Raw genomic sequence first — 20,999 nt, 5'->3', positions numbered from 1 at the left:
ATGGCTATCCCTTTGGAATTTATCAAAACATACATATCCTTATAATTGAGAAAACAATGCATTGTAAAACTTGTATCTTGCAATAGTCATTATATCTCAAAAGATGAACATGTTTCAAAACTCAGTGAATGCTGTGGAAATGGGGAAATAAAATCAAGTAAGTCAGTCTTGTACTACCTACAGAAACACAAGTGGCAGGTACACTGCAGTATTGGGTGCACATGTTTGCACATGATAAAAGGAATGAGAAAATATGTAGTCTGCTTATTAAATAAGCACATTGGGAAGATATATGATTTCCGGGATGTTACCATGGCTTATATAGAGGTGCCCACAGGCATGTGTTTTCTATTGGATGGGATCTCAGCAGATGCCAGGAACGTGTTCTTTACTGATACATTAAGAGCATTATATTTCCCCTCCAGCAAATAATTGTGGGGAACTGCATCCTTTGAATATTGGAAGAGACAGATGTGTAAGAGAGACCTATGTCTTGAAAATGCTTCCATGCTTTTATCTGGAGTTCATGGGTCCCATATTCAAGTCTGACCCTCTTGACATTACAAAGACACACTTTCCTATGTTTAAAAAACTGGATTGTTCCTAAGAGACAACAGTTCAGATGCTGTTCAGTTGCACTCTAAGCTCCATCTAATGCAGAACAACCTTGGACTAGGATTAATATTGTTGCTTTGGCTGCTATAGTTAGAAGCCTACCCCTGACCACTAGCACATGGCCTCCAGGAGTTGATTACTCCTGCTTTTCTTTTATACACCCACTAGCTTGTTTTGTCACATTCAGTCTAGTTTGCTTTTTAAAAGAGATGAGATCCACTGTGGATCTGAATACGGTAACCTTTCTCTTCTAGACAACAAGCCCTATATTTTTATCCATGGCAACTTTTTTGTTTTCATTTGCTTTGTTATTTATTATAATAATTATTTACTTAGTTGCCTAAGGTGAGAAACAGTCTCAAAGCAGCTTACAAGCAATATGAAACAAGCAGAGGGCCTTCTCGGTAGTAACACCCTCCCTTCAGATGTAAATGGAATAAACAACAATCTTGACTTTAGAAGACCTCTGAAGGTAGCCCTGTTTAGGGAAAGTTTTAAGGACTGCTGTTTTTAGATAAGTTGTAAGCCACCCAGAGTGGCTGGGGGAACCCATCCAGATGGGTGGGGTGTACATAACAAAATTATTATTATTAATTATTATAATGATATAAAATATAGGTAAAGGTAAAGGTACCCCTGCCCGTACGGGCCAGTCTTGACAGACTCTGGGGTTGTGCGCCCATCTCACTCAAGAGGCCGGGGGCCAGCGCTGTCCGGAGACACTTCCGGGTCACGTGGCCAGCGTGACAAAGCTGCATCTGGCGAGCCAGCGCAGCACACGGAAACGCCGTTTACCTTCCCGCTAGTAAGCGGTCCCTATTTATCTACTTGCACCCGGGGGTGCTTTTGAACTGCTAAATATAAAATATAAAACATACCAATAACAATAAAAAAATCTAGCATACAAATGCTACTGCCACACCATTCCATGAAAATACCAGAAACATCACTGGTACAGTAATGATTTAAAAGTGCCAACCAAGAATTACTGCTGCACATACTTCTATGTCCAACATCATCGCTTCTACCTATCCTAAATGTCTGTGATTTGCATTTTAAATGGAGGTTATAAGATACTTGAAATACAGGGATCAGCTTACTGTGCAGTGTTAACATGTCCCCCATAAGAGGGTGCTTCCTCCATATTATTTTTCAGAAAGGGAAGACTGTTAAATTATAAGTTCAAATAGAAGTTCATAATGACAGAAACCACCATTACAGATCAGATATCACAGGCAGAGCTTCTGAGCCTTCTCACTATAATTCAGAAATGGTGGGCACAATCAGCAAAAGCTAGTCACAACTTAAGACTCATTCAAGTAATGAAATAGGACAGATCATAAATACTTTCCCTTGAATGTGGAAGCACTTTTATAGTGAGGCAGTTTTGCACATTCAGCTGTAGATAATCAAATGATTGCTTGGCCACTATGAGAATGAGATGCTGAACTAGATGGTGCTTTGTCCTGGATCTTAGGCAAGTCAATCTAAAAACTGGGTTGTTTTTTTACAATAAGTATAGAAAATTATTATTTTTAAGTAAGTTGGTATGCACAAGTTTTGTACAAAAAGTGATCTTGTACAAAAAGTGAATCCAGCTCCTTGGAAATAAGGCACGGAACATATATGGACACTAAACAGTGCATGGAACGGTGCCACAGTGAGTGACAGAGCCCTTTGTCTTCAGGTGGCCAAGTGAAGCACGATGCGGTCATGCTCAGATATCTTACGACAATGTCAATCTTCCCAGTATAAAATGATTATGTGTGCTAGATTAACACAAGCAGTTCAAATCTCAAAAGTCCTATACTGTATTTAGTCTCTTGGTTTCTGATCATGGGTGAGTCACTTAAAATTCTGGGGCTTCAGCTGCCCAACTGAAATGAGATCCTTCTGTATCTCCAGCAGTGATAGTGGGTAAGGGCAGGATGAAGGACAATATACTGAGGACGCATGGTCAAGAGGCATCTACGGCATATATTTATCCATGTTTTAGCCTCCATTTTCCAATTGATATTAAGCATGTGCTACCTAAACAGTATAGAAATTATTTAAACCGTTAAGCACCCATCTCTCAAGATCTGTGGGACACTTTTGGACTGGTGGGGTCTTTGCTGTGGAGCCCTAGCTGATGTCTAGCTTTCCACCCCCTGAAGTCGCAACAGGCCCGCCTCAATGTAAAACTAGTATCCCTGTTTTCATGCATTAAATGTTGAAAAATTAAAAAGTTAGCTGTTGCCCTTGCTTGCAGTCAATGTTGGACTTTATTATTTATTTAAGGAATTTATACCCTTATTTTCTTTATGTGTCTTAAAGTGGCTTTCAGAAAAAATATTAAGTCTCTTTGTGCAGTACTGCTGCCTTCACAACTGGGAGCAGAAAATGCTTTTCACTCAGAATTCTTGATAGAAGGATGCAAGGTAAATATTCAGTTCTTGTGTGAAAATTCAGTTCTTGTGTGAAATTGATTTGTTGTACCTTAGTTTCTGTACAGAAACCACCTAGTTCACATTTTCAGGTACTGAAACCTCTCGTCCTCCAGTTTTTGATTTCTGCAAGTAGCTAGAATTTAGGATTTTACTCTATATCATCTGTGTCTCATGAATCAAATCCAGAATCTTTTTCAGCAGTAAATGTAAAATTGTTGCTCGTGTACTTCAGGATGTTGTTGTTTTCCATCAAGGAAGTGCTTTTGTTTCAGGGTTATTTTATTTTCCCAACACAAACTACAATGTAGTTTCAATGAGAAAATCTCCTTAGCTTGAAGGGCCGGTGCAACTTGAAGTGTTAATATGTTATGTGGCTGCATAGGTGTCACAGGTTTGAGCAGGATATCGCACAACTGTTGCTGCATTATGACTTCTGTGAATATAGTACTAAAGGGTTATGTCTGAGATTTTTTTTAATCGTTTGGATAACCCTTCAGGACCCTAACAATCTTCCTGAGGCAAGTTTCTATCCTCTCACTTTATCCATATGATCTTTTGGCATGCTCTTGGATTGTTTGTCCCTTCTCCTTTGATGACCTCTGATATCTCCTGTTAGGTGCAAAGGAACATTATGTGTGTTAATACAAGGAGTAAAGACAAACTCTGTGTTCCATTGTTATTTGTAGTGACAATGCCTAGATTGAATGGAGAGGGCAGACTGAAGGTGGAAGCCAGTTTTATGCATGGAGAAGGGTCTTCTTGTCCAGTTAATTACACAAAGGTTTCTTAATGCCTTCTAGTCACTGCATCCCTGGAGGGTCTCATGAGTCTATTCTCTGCCCTACAAGCTAATGCCAGGTGCTTTCCTTTTTTGGTCTGGCCCAATACTTTCTATTAATACTTACACCCGACCCAGGGCAAATTATAGGGTTGCGCTACTCATGGAATCAAGGCAATTGTTTTCCCCAGATAGCTCCAGTAACATTCAAACTGCCCAGTTCTGTACTCCAGGAAGGGCTTCTCTGGAAGCCCATGTGAATCAAACCAGGAAGTACAGCAGCCCTATGTGGGCTTGCTGCAGGTTTCCTGCCCATGTGTACAAAAAACCCTTGTGATGAAAGTGACCATGTATATTTTCCTCAACCTCGAAACAGTTACAAATGCTTTTTTAACTCAAGCTTGAGTTTCTGTTCCTCTGCACACCTTTCACTCTGGAGAATTACCCCCTCCACCCCCACTCCCACAAATAAAGAGAGAAGGGGAGGCAAATGTTGGAATTTCCCTTCCTTGGAAAACATGGGATTTGTGGAGACTGCTGTTACTCATTTGTTATATATGGGAAACAGACAGCTTTCCTCAAGGAAGCATTTCTGTTTCATGCATATTGCATTTTTCCAGTGCTCAAGCTGCAGTATTAGCTGAGTAAATGATATTTGACCCCTCCCCCCCCCTTCTGTTGTGAATACTGGATGGAACAACATGGCATGAGAGTTACAGACACCTATTGGATAGTGCTTGTAATGACTGCCCCCACCAAGTATCTGTGTGTCACTTCTTGGGGTCTGGTACAAATTTGTAACACGAGTCTTCTTTCCTCTCTGCTGCTCCCTCCCTCTTCTCCCAACCCCCCACAAAAGGCTTTGTCTATTTTGAAAAATTAGAGGCTTGATTGGAATATGTTAGCATAAATAATGGGAACTAAGGAGGCTCTTTCTATTAGTGGCTGCCTGATTTGTATTTATAGCCAGATGTGGCAATATGGGTGTGTGTGGATGGGTGGGTGTATCTCACACTAAATGCTGTATAGGCACTGTGTTCCCTTGTCATGGACCTACTGTAAGTTCTACACATTGTGAAGGCTAGAGGCCTAATATGTTTGCTGACGTATGTTCTGAGACCTGCAAATCCTATCAAGCAGCACTCTTGTCTTGCTGTCCCTGGTTGGTACAGTGCTTGTTCATCCCTCCTTCTGGCAGTCAGATGCCAAAAGTGTTGGATTCTTGTCTATTGGGATTTTATGTTTAAAGACCATCGTATGTGGTGGTCTTGCAGTTAAGGTTAAAGCTTATTGGGAAATGATATATAATGAATTGAAAAAGATGCTTGAAATAACATTCAAAAAACAAAACAAAAAACTAGAAGCTTTTATTCTGGGAACTATAGGGATAGAGCAGGGATCAGCAACCTTTTTCAGCCATGGGCCAGTCCACCAGCCCTCAGACCATGTGGTGGGCCGGACTATATTCTGGGGGGGGAGAAATGAACGAATTCCTATGCCCCACAAATAACCCAGAGAGGCTTTAAATAAAAGTATATATTCTACTCATGTAAAAACACTCTGATTCCCAGACCGCCCACGGGCAGGATTTAGAAGGCGATTGGGCTGGATCCAGCCCCGGGGCCTTAGTTTGCCTATCCATGGGATAGAGCTACCTAAACAGTATAGAAATTTATTAATGTATGCGACTACAGCAGCAAAAATGTTATTTGACCAAAAATGGAAAGAATAAGAAGTCTCAATGAAAGAAGAATGGATACCAAAACTTATGGACTTTGCAGACATGGCAAAACTTACTGGAAAAAATAAGAAATCAAGATAACAAACTTTTTATAAAAGAATGGAAATGGTTTATTAAATATTTACAAACAAATTGTAAACAGATAAGGACATTGGCAGGATTATTGTAATAACCTGCAATTTCATAAGGGTATACAATTAAAGTAGATGAATAACTGAAAACTATAAATAATTTTTAAAACAACAACAACAGTGTTGGATTCTCTTGAGTGTGCACAGGAAAGGTCAGCAGGAACATAGGAACTCTGGAAGTTGTGGCTCTTGAGAGAGCATCTTATGTAAAAGGGTGTATATCTCTTTGACACAAACGAAGACATTGTGTTAACTATATAAGTGCCTTTTGTGTGTGCTTTTCTTTACCTGTGGGTGGGGTGTCCTGTTTGGGGTAGCAATTTTATGCTTTGTCCCTGCTGTGGCCTTGACCTCCCGGCTGCTGTTTTCACCAGGGGGAAAGTCACTGTCCCACTTCTGCCCACTTCTGCCCACATGCTTGGGCCCTGCCCCCCCCCCCCTTTAACTACTCCAGCATGTTAGCAAGGAACGCTCCCTTTGCAGCAACACCCTCTTTAGGATGCCTTTATGTATTTATTACTAAGTGGTGGGTGAGTCACCTCCTTCAACAAAACTATGTCCACAGCAAAACTACTATGAATTGCTTTGGAGACAGGATATTGTGTTATTGCATCCTGTTTTGAATAAAAGCTGGGCTTTTTAATGTCTTTGAAGGCTCTGAAAAGGGATTCTCTCAAGAGCTTTGTCTGCTGCTCACTTGCCACCCTTACTCTTTCTGTTCAGTCTATGGGGTGATGTTTTCCCACAGGTGCTATGGGCATAAGGGTTTTGTTCCCTTCTTAGCCCCTGCTGTGGGGCTGGAGAAATTCCAGTCCCTTTCCTTCTATGGGCCTGACTTTCCTCTTGCCCAGTCAGACCAAAATTTCAGTTCTTTGAGGCAAGAAATTATCTCTTACTTTTTTGTGTTTGGGGCTGGATCTCTGCCTTCTACCATAAATATCCATAATAATAACTATGAAGCTTTAATAACAGATTACTCCAGTATGGTAGCGCTAAATTGGTTGAGAGGAGGTTTTACCCTAGAAGAGGGTTGGAGTTTTCTTTGGGGGGGGGGAGGGGAGTTTATTGTCCGCACATTTTCTCAAGCCAGGTGGGCCCTTAAGAGGAGAGCCCTATCCTGTCTCTTTTAATTGAAGCTCTCTTGGGCCTCCCAGCTGGTGTGGAAACAGAGCAGGGGGCTGCATTTGGGTGGCCCAGCTGGGAGGGAGGAGGTGCCCAGCCCAGCAATTTATCCAAGAGCCTGTAATTATGGGGATAATTCTGAAGGCCTGTTCCACTGCCTGGGAAGCAGCTCTGCTGAACCTAGGGGGAGAGAAAAGGGAGAGACAGTGTCAGCATGTGCAACCCAGGACTGAGATAAGTTGCTTTTGTCAACACCAGGTAATTGATCTCCCCTGCTCCTCAGTTACATAGCTACCCATTTCTCAGCTGGGTTAAGAGATGACCCTTGCCTTGAGGGCAGTTGACCATGTAGCCAGGCTGAAGCAGCACTCTGGAATCTACTAGGACTAGGATGTCATAGTGAATCCCAGGGTGTGGCTTGGAGTGGCTTCTCAGGAATGAGAAAGGGTGGCAGGAAATAAAGTCTTCCACAGAATAACCTCGCTATGAAGCTCTGCTCCATTGCCCTGTTGGCACCGGTACTTTCAGGCATGCTCTTGCACTAGGCTTGCAACCCAGACTCTTTTTGCAAAAGCAAATTGGCTAGGCCCTTTAGACACAAGTCCTGCCGGACGTGCTGTGGGGATGTTCCTAGATCAGCCAGCTCTGGGTTACTGGGCATCTCTCCACTTGGCTCCCAACCAATTCTGCTTTTTCGGCTGCCCTTGTTGGTACCCAGCTCTGCTTCTGTGGGGAGACAGGGAGTGTTTCTGGGAGCATGCTGTGAGGCATCCTCTGAGCCAAAGAGGCCCTGCTAGGGGAGGAGTGTCCTACACAGTTGGCTTGTCTAGCAAGATGGGGCAGTGTAAGTCTGTCGGACCCCACACAGTGCAAGGGCCAACTGATGGGATGGAGCTTGCAGCCTCTCCGTAAAGAAACCTGGGAATCTTGAGTACAAGAAGACCCTAATGTTTACAAGGATGTGGTCCAGTGTTTTCATCCCTGCTGTTCTGGAGATATTTCAATGCTCCTGGGGAGGCTGTGAGAGTGAGATATAGCATATCTGAGGTGTGTACGTGTTCAATGCATGTGGGGTGGAATGAGGGATAATCCAATCTAATACTCAAAGCCAAAGCAGCAGTACAATTGGGAGTTTGATCAAGAGGGAGAGGGACCCTTTGCATGAAAAAGGAGAGGGCTTCCTTTGTTAATTGGAGTAAAAAAGAATTTGCATAGGGCTCCTCATTAACATGCTCACTGTTGCTACCTCACTGTAGCCCAGAATCCCCTCCCCCAACTTTGTATCAAACAATGCTGCTCTCTCAGTGGAGGGGAGGGGGGTTAAGCAGGAGCAGTTGGGGGGGAGGCTGTGGCACATAGAGTGACAGTACCTAAGTTTAACGCCCTCCCCATCAGACAAGAGAGTGCCCCATGTAAAGCATACTTGGCAGCTTCTCTCATTTTGCCTTGTCTTTTCATGTTGCTCCCTGGTTAATTAGGGTGTTGGAATTTGAGGCTTCCTCATTCCCCTTTGAAGCTTCAGATTGTCCTGTTCCAAATTAACCCTAATTACAAGGAATATCTCCCTCTCTTCCCTTCTTCACAACACTTGCAGATGTATTGTCATTTCAGCTCCGAACGTTGTTAATAAATAAATAAGGCTCCCAGTGTCCACTTCCTACTATCACTCATCCTGAGCAATGACAAGAACAAGGTTGTTGAGAGGGTCTCTCTCTCTCTCTCCCTCTCTGCATATTTCTGTCCTGGCCATCACATGGCACAAAACCATCTCCTGGCACTTGTTTAAAAAGAGGCTTTGTACTTAAAGACCGTCGGATGAAGGACTCCTCTAATTTTTGGGATCCATCTTCGCCTGTGGCTTCAACGTTTGGCCTGAATGTGTTCCCCACCCTTCCTCTACATTCTGGTTGTACGTGTGGTTTCTCTCCTGGGTGGCCTAGTCAAGATCAGCAGAGCTCAGCATGACTCCTGGTGCCTTGCCTCCCAAACAGCCTGGAATGGTTTGGATTCTGCCTCTGATGCTTCCCTCCCAGCTCTTCCCATCTCGGACAGACGCAGAGTGTCTGTCCCCTCCCTGTGTTCCTTGGCATAGCCTCCTCCCTCACTGGCATCCCAGCTGTTCCTTTGGGGAGAGTGGCGTGGAAACCAAAAGCATGCCTGTCAATCAGCTTGGGTTATATATATATATATATTTATAAAAATCAACAGCTACGAAGCATTAAAAGAAGAATTTGTACTTACAAAAATTGACAAAATAGCAGGACAGGATAGAATTGTTGAGCTCAGCAGCGAGCTTGTAGTAAAAATGTCTACACAAACTCTCTCTTACCAAGTTTGAGAAATATAATTTATGATGAAGAACCCAGAACAATGGAAGAGGAGAAGCACCAATAAGCAAGAGAATTATCAGGCTGTGGAATATGTGGTTTTTATGTCCTCATTTTCTGCTTCTGTTAAAAATAAGGTGAGCCAGAGAATTTGAAAAGGAAAAGATAATATGTGAAAAATGTTTTTTATTTTAATATGAACAATATTTGGATAGGCTATCCTGTAGAGCATTCTTCCTCCCACTTGGTGCCCTCCAGATAGAAAGATAATTTTATTTTTTATTTTGACAAAGTAATAATAATAAATAAATAAAAATGAGCACTCTGCCCACAAGGCAATTCCATTGTAACTTTCCAACCTCCCAAAATTTCAGCACGTCTTGTGATGGTTTGACCCATATATTTTTATAGACTACAACTCTCATCGTCCTTGACCATTGCTCAGGCTGGCTGAAGTTGATAGAAGTTTTAGTCCAAACCACCTGGAGGACACCATGTTGAGGAACGCTGTACTAGAGTCACATAGTTGGGAATAGTTGGCAAGCACCCTACAGTGCATATTATGAACCTTCCATTTGTTGTGCTCCACAGCTGCTGCCATAAGACGTACCTGTGTCACAAACTTATTTTGGTTGTGCCCCAGTTTAGCTGTCTATACTCCTTCCTCGTCCCCATCCCTGCTGCTGCCACCATCAAATAATCCTGGGAATTGCAGTTTGTGGTGTTTTCTGGAGAGAGGCAACATGTATTAAACCAGTTAAACACAGATATGTCCACACACGTTTAGGAGAAAAGGCGTTGGGAAAATCAAGAAAATGTTAGACTGCATTGGTGTTTCTTGGATTCTGACCCTCAAGAGACAGCTATGTTGTCATTAGCCCCATAAACCTGAAGCCTAACATTGAGAGTCTTCTGCAATGGCTTGAAAATGGGAGATTGTAGTCAAAACAGAATTTATCTTTGGGTTCAGTAATCTGTCTTTCAGCCTGTGTCTCTATATCTGCAAAATGGAAATAGTGACAGCTTCCCTCACATGCTTATTTTAAGGATGATTAAGGGAATATCTACACTATAGACCCAAACCAGTATGAAATTGGTTTAACTGCCATGGATTTCCCCCTGGAGAAGTGTGGGAATTGTAGTTGTTTTTGTGAGGTTGCTTTGAGTGCTCAGATACAATCCCTTGAAAAAAGCACAATGACCATAAAGATGGTTTAAATTTATAACACAAATTACTTAACAAACTACTGAAGCAATACTGAAGCAATGCAAATTCATTGTCAATTTCCAAATGATATATTTGTTGTTAACTTTATAAATAAAATTTTATGAAGACACGAGCAATATTCCTCAATGAGAAGTTTAACCACGGCAAACAAATGTCTCTGAAAGTCAGCTTTATCTGTTTAACTTCCTATCTTCTGCAGTGTGCAGCCACAGAAGCTTGTGTGTACTTTCACTTTGTACAGAGTGAATGTGAGGCTCAACAGACTTGGGCATTACTATGACTGAACTGAGTATGCACTGTAGAATATTTCCCAGAATCCTTTGCTATATACAGCTGTTCTGTGGCAGGCAGGCAACTTCTTCCACAACTTGTACTATTTTGTAGCAAAGCTACCATTGGGGCATTCTTCAGAGTGGAAGCTTGGGGCACAGTGAATTTGCCCTTGGCATTATTAGTTCACTCATCCCACTCAAAGCCATAAGGGGCAAAAATGTTATTCCCCTTCAGTTTTTAATATACTGACTACATTAGTCATATTTATATACTTCTTATTGTGGCTTCTGGAGCACCAGGTCAGTTACAGTATATGGCGGCAACTTCCTCTGGCAGACGATGAACTACAGTGGTACCTCGGGATGCGAACGGGATCCGTTCCGGAGCCCTGTTCACATCTTGAACAGAACGTAAGATACCTCTGCGCGTGCGCATGCACGGGTTGTGTTTCGCCGCTTCTTCTCATGCGCGTGATGTCATTTTGACCGTCTGCGCATGTGCCAGCCGGCTTAACTCGGAAGTAACGCGCTCCGTTACTTCCGGGTCGCCGTGGATCGCAACCCGAAAATACTTATCCTGAAGTGTATTTATCCCGAGGTATGACTGTATAGCACTCTGTGCGGGTAGCAGCTTCTCAATATGTAGTTTCTCCTTCCACTCGCCCTTTCCCTTTCTTTTTCAAAAATAAAATACAGTCCCAGAAGCTGCAATTACAGAGGAAGACTGTGGGGGAGGCAGTTCTTAGCCCTTTCCCTCCAACAGTTGTCCCCCCCCCCCCCCCGCCTCAGTAAAACCGCTCCTTGAAAGTTGCTGAACACCTGCCTCCTCTCCAGTAGGATTTTGCTTGTGGGTGGGGAGCTTATCAAGCAATACCACTCCTTCTTGAGCCCCTCCTCACTTCTACCTCTGCAGCTGTGTTTTGTTTTATGTTTTAAAGATACTATATGTGATCAAGCACAACACTTCGCTGTGTCTTTTAATTTGTTTTAATTAATTAGACAACTAACACAGATTGGAATCATCAGTCTACTAGTTAAATCTTCCAAGGGTTGGGGAAATGTATTCTTTTAACCACCATGATAATGTGAAGAAGAATACATGTGTTAAAGGGAAGACCAGACTGCATGATGTTCCCCTGTGGGCCTATTCTCAGTTCTAGGGTCTCTCATGTGAATAAGCGAAGAGCCAAGTAAGAGGACAGAGGTAAGTGGGAGGTATATTAACTCCAGTGTTTCTTTCCCTTTCCCTCCAGAGGGCAGCCGTGTCAGCCAGGAGCTCCGGTACACAAAGGAAAAGCTAGGAGAAGAGTCTCTGTACACACCCCAGATGCTGATACAAACTCCAAAACGGGAAGGTGAAAACATCCTGACCCCAGAGGCCTTGGGAATGCATCTTGAAGCTGCTCTGGCTGCAAGCAAAGTGCAAGTCTTACTTTACGGAAAGTGAGTTTCAAAATGGAAAATCTATGTTACTCTCATAAGAAGAACATACACTTTTTTATGATGGATTAAATGAGGATCTATCTAGTCCAGCATTCAGTTTCTATCAATCTTCATGTGTCTCTGGATGCTCACAAGCAGAGCATGAAGGTTATGGCCTTCCCCAATGTTTGTGCCCAGCACCTGTTACTCAGAGGTACATTGCCTCTGCAGCTTCCATTTAGTTAACATTCCTCTTTCCAGCAATTCTTTTGACTTTTTTTGACATTCATTGCCTCTGCTCCTTCTTTCAGGTCTTGGGATCTCAACAAAATATGCTACAAGTCAGGTGTCCCCATAATTGAGAATGGAATGATTGCACGGGTGAGTTGCCAAGGGAATGCATGCATCTGCAGGGACAGGGGTTGCACTAAAACCCATAGAAATTAGGTAGATCAGCTGGGGAAAATCTCTTTGTTAGATGGCATAAATAATTCCCTGGGGTCTAGCTGGTTGGCTAGAGAATGGGGTGGGTCTTAGAGAGGATATCCAGGTTGCTATGGGGATAGGGTGGAATCTTTAAAAAAGGATGGTGTTACAAAGGAGCAGCTTCCCAAAGCACCCTTCTGGGTTCAGAGACTTGGACATTTCTGCATAGACTGGACATGCTTCTTTTTGCTAGACCCCTAACCCTGGTAACAATCACTCCTGTGTATCTGAGATAAGAGCTAACTATGAGGCTTTATCTCCCTTCCAGTCATACGCTGGGGGAGTAGAAAGTGGAAAGTCTATTTTATCCTCAACTGCTTTCAGTAGTGCCTGACCTTTGGTGATAAGGGTTTTACATCCTGCATGCCTCAGTTGCAAGAGACTGCTGTCCCCTTAGACAGGTATCCTCAGAGTGAGGACTGCCCATGGCCCACTGTAGCCCATTTGGCTAGGACAAGTCTTCCAGGTTCTCATATCCGGGATCTGTTTCAATTGAGGGCTTGTATTTGGTTCCCAAAGCCATTCACTGTTCCAAAAGCCTTCAAGGGAGAGAAAGGGGAGACAAGGTAAGTTAAGTTGCAGTAGGACACTGGTTGTAGAGAGGGTAGTCACACCTGCAGTAAAATTATGTGAGCATTTGGGCAGGTCAAGGTAAGGGACAAAGAGAGCAGAAGAGAACTGGAAAGATGAACTTGTGGTTTTCCTCTGTGACTGTGGCTCTTGTCATTCCCAGATGATCGAGAAGCTCTTTCCTTGTGTTATCGTGACCCCACTGGACTGCTTTTGGGATGGTGCCAAGCTGCAAGGGGGTTCCGCTTACCTCCCGTGAGTACCTGTTTTTCAGGTGTACTTTTCTGCCCTGCTGTGATTGGCCTGTGAGGCCAAGGCTGTGTAGAAGGCTGTCTGTAGGTTAAGCATGTATCCAGCACAGGGATTGAGACCTGACATGCTTTTAGCTATTTCTCCTCCTTTCAGTATGTTTTCAGCGTGCATTATTGCTTGTTTGGGGAAACGGAGACATAGTTCTCATTTTCAGTGGCACATATACTATAAAGGTGGCACCTGTGTCACAGGAAGGAGAATACTGTCCATCTGCTGTAGAATAGCATAATTTGCCAGTTACCACCATAATACTACAGCTTTTCTCCTCTTACCTATTCCACCACGGCATGGCCAACGGGGTTTTGCTTACACACCCCCCCCTTGTTCTGCGATGCTACATTAGGGAGGGGGTGGTAACAGTTAGTGGGTGGTAGGATAGTCTCACATCCTCCAGCCTGCCCCCACAGAATTTGGGTATAGGTCCACAGCCCCAGCAGTTTCTCCCTGTCCCACTTCCGAACCAGAGGGAAAACGCTTTCTCTAGTCTCCTACCCCCTCCCCTAAGTTTCTACTTTGGGGCCAATTGCTTTGTTTTGTTGCTCCTGCTGCCTCGTAATTATGTTTCTATTAAGGTGTACAAAATGGGGGATGGAGGGGGAGAGAGGGTAAAGATGTGGGGACCAGCCCCACTGGAGGCACTGGGGGAGGGAGGGCCAGGAACAATAGCCAGCATTCTTTCTGTTTACAAGTGTGTTTGTCCATAAGGGGCCCTGGAGACTTATGCTTTGTCAGCAAACGGCAACACCACGTATTCTCATGCTAATGATACTTTGAAAGCTCCAAGTTGCCCAACAAATGGAATAGTAGCTTTATTCAGCCTGCTGCTGAGAGAAAGGGGACAGGGAGGGAGGGAGGAGAAAACAGATTTCAGAAAAATTAAAAGAGGGAGGGATTTTAATATCAAACTGCCAAGAATAAGGGTTGGGGTAGGGTGAAGTGTTTTCCGTTGAACTCAGGAGCAGCACAAATGCAAGGTGTGGGGTTTTGTTTTTTTAAGGGAACAGGGTCTGTTTCATCTCACTGAGTTTATCTCATACAAATGTTGGGTGCTATTTGCAGGGTGATTCACTGAACAAAATGGAGAGTTACTCTTAAGCACCCCCCCCAAAGGAGAGCTAAAGGTTACAGAATTTGAGACTTTGGGTTGCTTTCAAGCTTCCCTTTTCTTTTCCTTTTTTAAAGTAGATGAAATATGGGGTTTTAAGAACCCACTTTGCATAACAGCTCAGATTCATGTGCAAACGAAGGCAGTTGGCAGGGAAGCCTGGGGATTTTCTTGCTCTTCCTATTCTTCCATGAAACGTCATGTCCTTGCTCCCTTACTTTCTGTATCCAGTCTCTTGGGTTCCTTGTTTATTTATAATGACTCTCGTATCCCCCCTCCTCCACTGCTCAGAAATTTCACACACACACGTCCCAAAGTTTTCTTGTCAGTGGCTGGAATGGGGGAGTCTTTTCCTCAGGTCCAACTTCCGCTTCAGTTCAGCTGAGGGTCTCTCTCTCCCCCCCTCCTCCTTTTAACGCAAAGGGAGAGAAAACTTGGGAGAACAAAGGGCAGCAATCTATGGAAAAACAAAAGGGCCCGACTTGGCTCAGTGAAGCAAGAAACAGCAGATAAAAGAAGCTCTCTTTGGGAGCAGGAGCTGGGCTGTTTGGAATGTGGGAATCAGGCAAGGAGGAACCTTCTTGGGACCTGGGGCTTCATGAATGATTGGAGAGTGATTCTGCTCCGAGCATGACAAGACTTTCCCTGCCCCTGCTTTCTTGCTTTCCACATCTTGGAGTTTTGCTTTTTCCTTCTGTTTTTTTTAAAAAGAAAATAGCAAGCAAAATAGACTTTGCTTTGTGATTCCAGCTGAAAGGACAAAATGCTGCAACTCCCTTCTTCATATCCAACCACTCCCCCCCCCCCTTCAACTTATATTGGTTTGTTTGGCTACAAACTTGTGTGGAGAGACAGAAAAAATCCCTAGCAGCCAGCTCTCTAGAAAGAGTCGGGGAGACAAGCTTTGACTATCAAGGCTTTCAGTAATTCGATAGCCTCTGAGAGTAGAGCATGTAGGTCTTCAGGCCCTGATCCTGCATGGACAAGCTCCTCCGATTTTAATGGCTGCACAACAGGAACAAGAACAGATTCTCCTATTAGAATGGGAAAATGAACATGGAAAATCATACCTGGCAAATTTCCTTGCTGCAGAGCTCTTATAAACCCAGAAACTTAGGGGCTAATTACTCCGGGACTATGTGAGCCTCTACCTCCAATCCACTGGGAAGAAGTACGGTTGCTAAGATTATATCAAGGCACTGAGGGATACTGCAGTCGCCTTGCCACTTTCCCTTGCTTCTGTGGCCTCAGTGATGCAACCACTCTGTGACAGGAAGTTGAATACAAGAATGCATGAGAGCACCAGTGGAAGAGTGAGTGGCGTCAGAGGAACTGTAGCTCCAGCCTTAGGGTTGTTGTTGTTGTTGTTTACATCATTTAAAGCAGAGATGGGGAGCCTCAGGCCCAGGGACCTAATGCAGCCCTCCAGGCCTCTATATATGGTCCTCATGAATCTCCCTGGGCCACAGCTCTCACTCAACCTGCTTTTTGGAAATAGGCCTCTTGTTAGAAATTTGCTTCAGTCATGTTAGGAAGATGCTGCATGAATGGCAGTGGAGGAGAGTTGCTGGATATAATCAGACCTGAAACAAGATGCCAGGATTTGTTTGGATTGTAGCTATAACCTTGATCTCAGAGAATGTGACACAAAGCCTGGATCAATTACAATATACTGGCTAATTGAGTTCACTGTCAAATTCTACTCTATGAAGTTTCAAAACCCTCCACCCTTTCCAACAGGTACTGGTCTAGGGAAATATCTTTTATCAGGTAATCTCTTGTCAGACCAAGCAGAGGATTTGCCCCTCGAAAAGTTGCCCATTTGGAGAGTTTACTATAATCAGAGATCCCTTAAAGACTGTTTCTGCTCAACTGTATTCCTATCTGTCTAGAGCTGGAATTAATTCCTAAGCAACTCCCTTGTACTTTATACAGATAAAACTAACCTCTATGGCTCATTGTGGCCTTTGGAACCATTCTTATTGCCTCTTCTCTGACCTTTGCCAGTACTTTATATGTTGCCAGAAGCAGTCATGCAAGTTGCTTGGGTTTAGTTCTCTGAATATCTTGTCTCAGTGGTTCTTCTCTCCTAGCCCCAGATACTCATTTTGGTGGGTCACTGACCCTTTCTCACAGTGTGAAGCCAAGGAACATTTTCAGCGAAACTAGAAAGTGACCAAATAATGGAGTTTTCACAAAATTCTTGTGAAATTTACTGTCTCAGGATAATGTTGGGCAGAACTTGGCACAATTTGCCCTTTCTTTGGTGGGTAGTACTACATTTTCAGGGGATGTGACCTTTCCTCTGTAGTACAACAGATCTGTCATTGCAATGGTTGGAGATGAAGCCTTCCTGGGATAGATCCTTCCACACTTGCTCATTAAATAAGTTGCATGTTACAAGGGTTACCCTTTTTGTTTGGGCAGAAGCAAAATGCCTTTTCTCCCATCAAGAAGCCTTTTCAATATGTGTATATTATCTAGACATCTATATAAACAGAAAGAATAAAATATGCACATAAAAAATTATACTGCTGTGTACATCTCTGTGCACAAATGCATCGGGCCAAGTGTTGTGCATGGAAAATACCCCTCTTCCCTTTCCAGCTTTTGTTGAAAGATTCTCTTTTTCTTCTGGAATACACCCTGATGCCCCTACATGCACATGACCCCAGCCTACGGCACACACACAGCTCTGGTGCTCCCAGAGGAGGCACTGTCCAGATCCTCTGGAGCTGGCACTCTAAACCAGATGCCAAATGAAAGCAGCATGCCTGATCCTGTTATGCACGGGAACAAAAGGAATGAAGCCCTATATCAGCACTGAGCAGACCCCTCCCACCCCCTAAATGAGTCTTGTGCAGCCAGTCAGGGCAATTAACGCCAGCGTGCTAACATCTTGATAGAGGCAGTGCTGGGAGAGCCAGGGCTCTGCATGCAAGGGAGAAGCAGCAGTACACAGGACAAGGGAAATGGACTTAAATTATGGCCAGACCTAGTATGTGGGGTGTGTGTGTTCAGAGATCTTCCTTCTTGGGGGACAAGTCCACGTTCCTTCTCTAGCCTCTTTATTGCTCCAAAGGAAAATAAAAGCTGCTCAAGTATGCATTGCTGCATAAGTATGCTACAGCCTAGACATATGGTCAGGTTTAGCATTGCAAATATTCACACAAATTACTAGCCTACCAAAAAATGTAGATACCTGCCTACTTATACATATATGAATTTACAAGCCTCCTCTTAAAATCATCCATTTAATATAATCTGTAATAGGAATAAGCAATGCTATCTGGATATTTTCTTTCCCTGTTAACCCATATTTTATCTCCGTAGGGGCCGGCGCGATATCCAGTGGACTAACTTAGACCCCATTCAACTGATGGAGGAGTTGGGTCAGTTTGCCTCGCTGGAAGGATTCAAGGAGATGCTGGATAAGGCAGAGGTTGGCCAGGCCTATATGGAGCGGCCTTGTCTAGACCCCTTTGACCCTGAGTGTCCTACAAGTGCCCCCAACAGCCAAAGCCTGCAGGTGGGTTTGAGCCAGGCATGTTCCCCAACTACTCAGTGTATTTCCCAAATGCATATGTAAATGAGAAAATGAATTCTCCCAAACAGTATACAAGGGGGTAAATCTGTATGTCTTGACTGTTCTTCACACTGCAGATGACAGCTCATACAATGGCATACTCTCCAGCAATAAAACATTTGGAACTTTATCTAGCTTTCAACACATAATAAATATTTTTGTAAGAAAACACATGCTTTGCATGCAGACAGTTCCGGATTCAGTCCCTGTCATCTCCATGTAGGGCTGCAAGGGACTCCTGTCTGAAACCCTGGAGAGCCACTGTCAATCAACTTTGACAGAATTGAGCTAGATGGACCAGGGCTCTGAATTCATGTAAAGCAACATCTTATGTTCCTAAGGAGGAGAGTTCCATTTTATGGGTGTCTAGATCTTGATATTAAGAGATGCACTAAGACAGGTTGGACAGCTGCACACACAATGCAACTTTCTTGTAATAGCCTTTTTGAAAAGGAGAGAATTGTAATACTGCAAAGTGCACTCAGTAGGAATTCTGCAGAACAAACACAAAATTTGCCACATGGGCAAAGAATTTGGTAAATGACAAATCTTAATTGGGATCACAAAGCTAAAGAGATCTGCAAATTCCATAGATAAATGTGGCAAAAAGGCGAGTGCCATTCAGTGCTCCTAAGACATGCTAACCAAATAAAAAGGCAGTTTCTCCAATTTTTATACCTTTGCTTCAAGATACCAGTAGCCAAAGTACCATAGGAGCCAACTCCTTTGCCCTCCCAATAAAATATTTGAGGGATCCCTCCCAAGTTGATGGGCATTGCCATTCAAATGGTGTGTGCATGCCGCATCTTGTGATCGATTATGCAGGGTGGGGCTTACTTTATTCAAGCTGGCACCCCTGCAAGGTATACACTAAATACCATGACATAAGACTGATGTAGCCAAAGTAAATGAACATTCTGGGTACAAAAAGTAGAGCTGATTCTCCGGCCTGAACTCTGGGAGGGGTGGGGAGGAGGCTCGATGAAGTCACAGAGCTCTTCAGATTGTAGCACATGTGCAAAACAGCAGAATAGCTTCCTTGTGTCTTGTTGGAGCTAAGGACCTCTTTTCAGGCACTGTGTGTCCCAAAAGGCTGGATTTACTGTGGGGTCCCCCATTTGGTTAGCTTTGCCCTTCTGCGTCCAGGAGTGTGGGGAGATGTGGAATGCAAGGCAGCGTGCCAGAGAGGCACAGGCAGGAATGATGGTGCTGATCCAGGCAGACGCAGTGCAAGTGCTCACCAGCAGGTGGTCATAGTTGGAATGTGTCCCAGAACAGATGGCAGCTTCGGAGCTTTTGGAAGGGGGGGGAGAGAGAGCAGTGTGTGCGTACACACACGGAGCACATATGACCAAGGGCAAGCACAAGGAGCGGGAGGATGGAGTTGCAGCCATAATTCCACATTTCCTGGCTTGAAAGCCAGACTGTTATCATTATGGCTATCCAGTTTCTCTCGCTGCCACCACAGGAGCAGGAAGGAGATGCCTGTAGGATTGAAGGGAACACCCAGTGTGCCTGTGGGCAAGCACACGCACACACAGGATGATATAGTCAGAATGGATTCTGCAAACTCCTCAATCAAATGCAAATAGACACTATGATTTATATGCAGAAAATCATAGTAGTTGCCTGGTATAATACCGAATCTTCTTATATTTCTCTTAGTTGGATAAATATTATCAAGCATTAGCTGAATTGAATTCATCCATCTGGTATTGTCCAAATGGGCTGCTTGTTGTTGTTGTTGTTGTTGTTGTTGTTGTTATCCTTGTTGGCTGAAAATGTGGCACTGCTGCTTTGCAAGATAGATAGATAGATAGATAGATAGATAGATAGATAGATAGATAGAAAGAATGTGAAGCCATGATTGGCATGCTTTATGAAAGTGCTGTCCTCCAGCTTACAAGGTGATAGGAATTTTCCTGCTTTTCCCCTTGCTTGATGTTTGTCTTATGACTGTGTGGGTGACTCACTGGTGATTGCAGGGCGACAGAGCCAGACTGATTTTGGGTCCTCATTCTATGAGAATACCTAGACCAGGGAAGAACCAATATGGAGCACTGTCACATAAAAGCTTGAATCTATCAGATCTCTTTAGCTCTGCTTGCTTTCCCTGCACAGAGATTGTGTGATTTATTATGTCTCAGGGTTCCAGGCATTATGATAATGGTGGCAATGCCATATGGCATGTCACTGTCTTCCATCCTCGGCAACCAGGGAGGCATCAGGCTGCTCCAAGGAGTAGTTTTTCTGACAGTTGTTAGTAAACCTTCTTAATTGTTCCAGGCCAATGTCACTGAACTGAAATGTGGATTATTATTGTCAGATGTGAGGTTACATAGCTAGGAGCAGAATGGATTATTTCCAGAGAGGATCTCAAGCCTTGCCCATTATTGTTAACCAGCAGAATATGCAATATTATTATGTTTATGTATGTGGTGTTTGCTAAAAGAGAGCTTCTGTCTGTTGTCTGCCTTTCAAGGGCACATGTGTATGTAGAGTCCCTATCAGCAAGGGACTGACCACCCAGGGCAGGTTTAGCCCCCAGTCCAACATTGTCCCAAAGGGCAGAACTTTACTTTTCTCCACAGAAGAGGATGTCAGCTATTCACTAGTGGGTGATAGTAAATAGAAGCGCTTGGGCACCTCATTGGTGTTTGGGCTACACCAGCTCCAGCCAGTGAGAATTAAGCCTGTTCCTATTTGTATAGTTCCCTATAAGGTTCAATTTCTTGATCACTCCTCTCCTGGATGTGACAGAATGCTGGAATAGTGTTACGGAATAATGGGAAATATTCTTTGTTTTGTTTATAGAGACATGGATTGTTCCAGTAGCACAGTTAATGTTTAAAGTGCTTTACATTTTTTTCACTAT

At 43.6% G+C, this 20,999-nt stretch overlaps 1 protein-coding gene across 2 annotated transcripts in view; it reads left to right on the top strand.

The window, feature by feature from the left end:
• The window catches only part of PTCH2 (patched 2), a 76,374-nt gene that overhangs the window by 38,007 nt on the left and 17,368 nt on the right, over window positions 1–20,999 (top strand). For both annotated transcript variants that reach the window (XM_079980257.1, XM_079980256.1), the window contains 4 exons: window positions 11,897–12,086; window positions 12,377–12,446; window positions 13,285–13,376; window positions 17,872–18,067. In XM_079980257.1, the coding sequence (XP_079836383.1) occupies window positions 11,897–12,086; window positions 12,377–12,446; window positions 13,285–13,376; window positions 17,872–18,067 (548 nt within the window). The remainder of the gene's footprint in view (window positions 1–11,896; window positions 12,087–12,376; window positions 12,447–13,284; window positions 13,377–17,871; window positions 18,068–20,999) is intronic.

This window comes from Podarcis cretensis (genome assembly GCF_951804945.1).
Source record: "Podarcis cretensis genome assembly, chromosome: 6".
Classification (NCBI taxonomy): Eukaryota; Metazoa; Chordata; class Lepidosauria; order Squamata; family Lacertidae; genus Podarcis; species Podarcis cretensis.
Note: the sequence above shows the minus strand (reverse complement) of the source record. Positions and strands in the feature narration are given on the sequence as shown.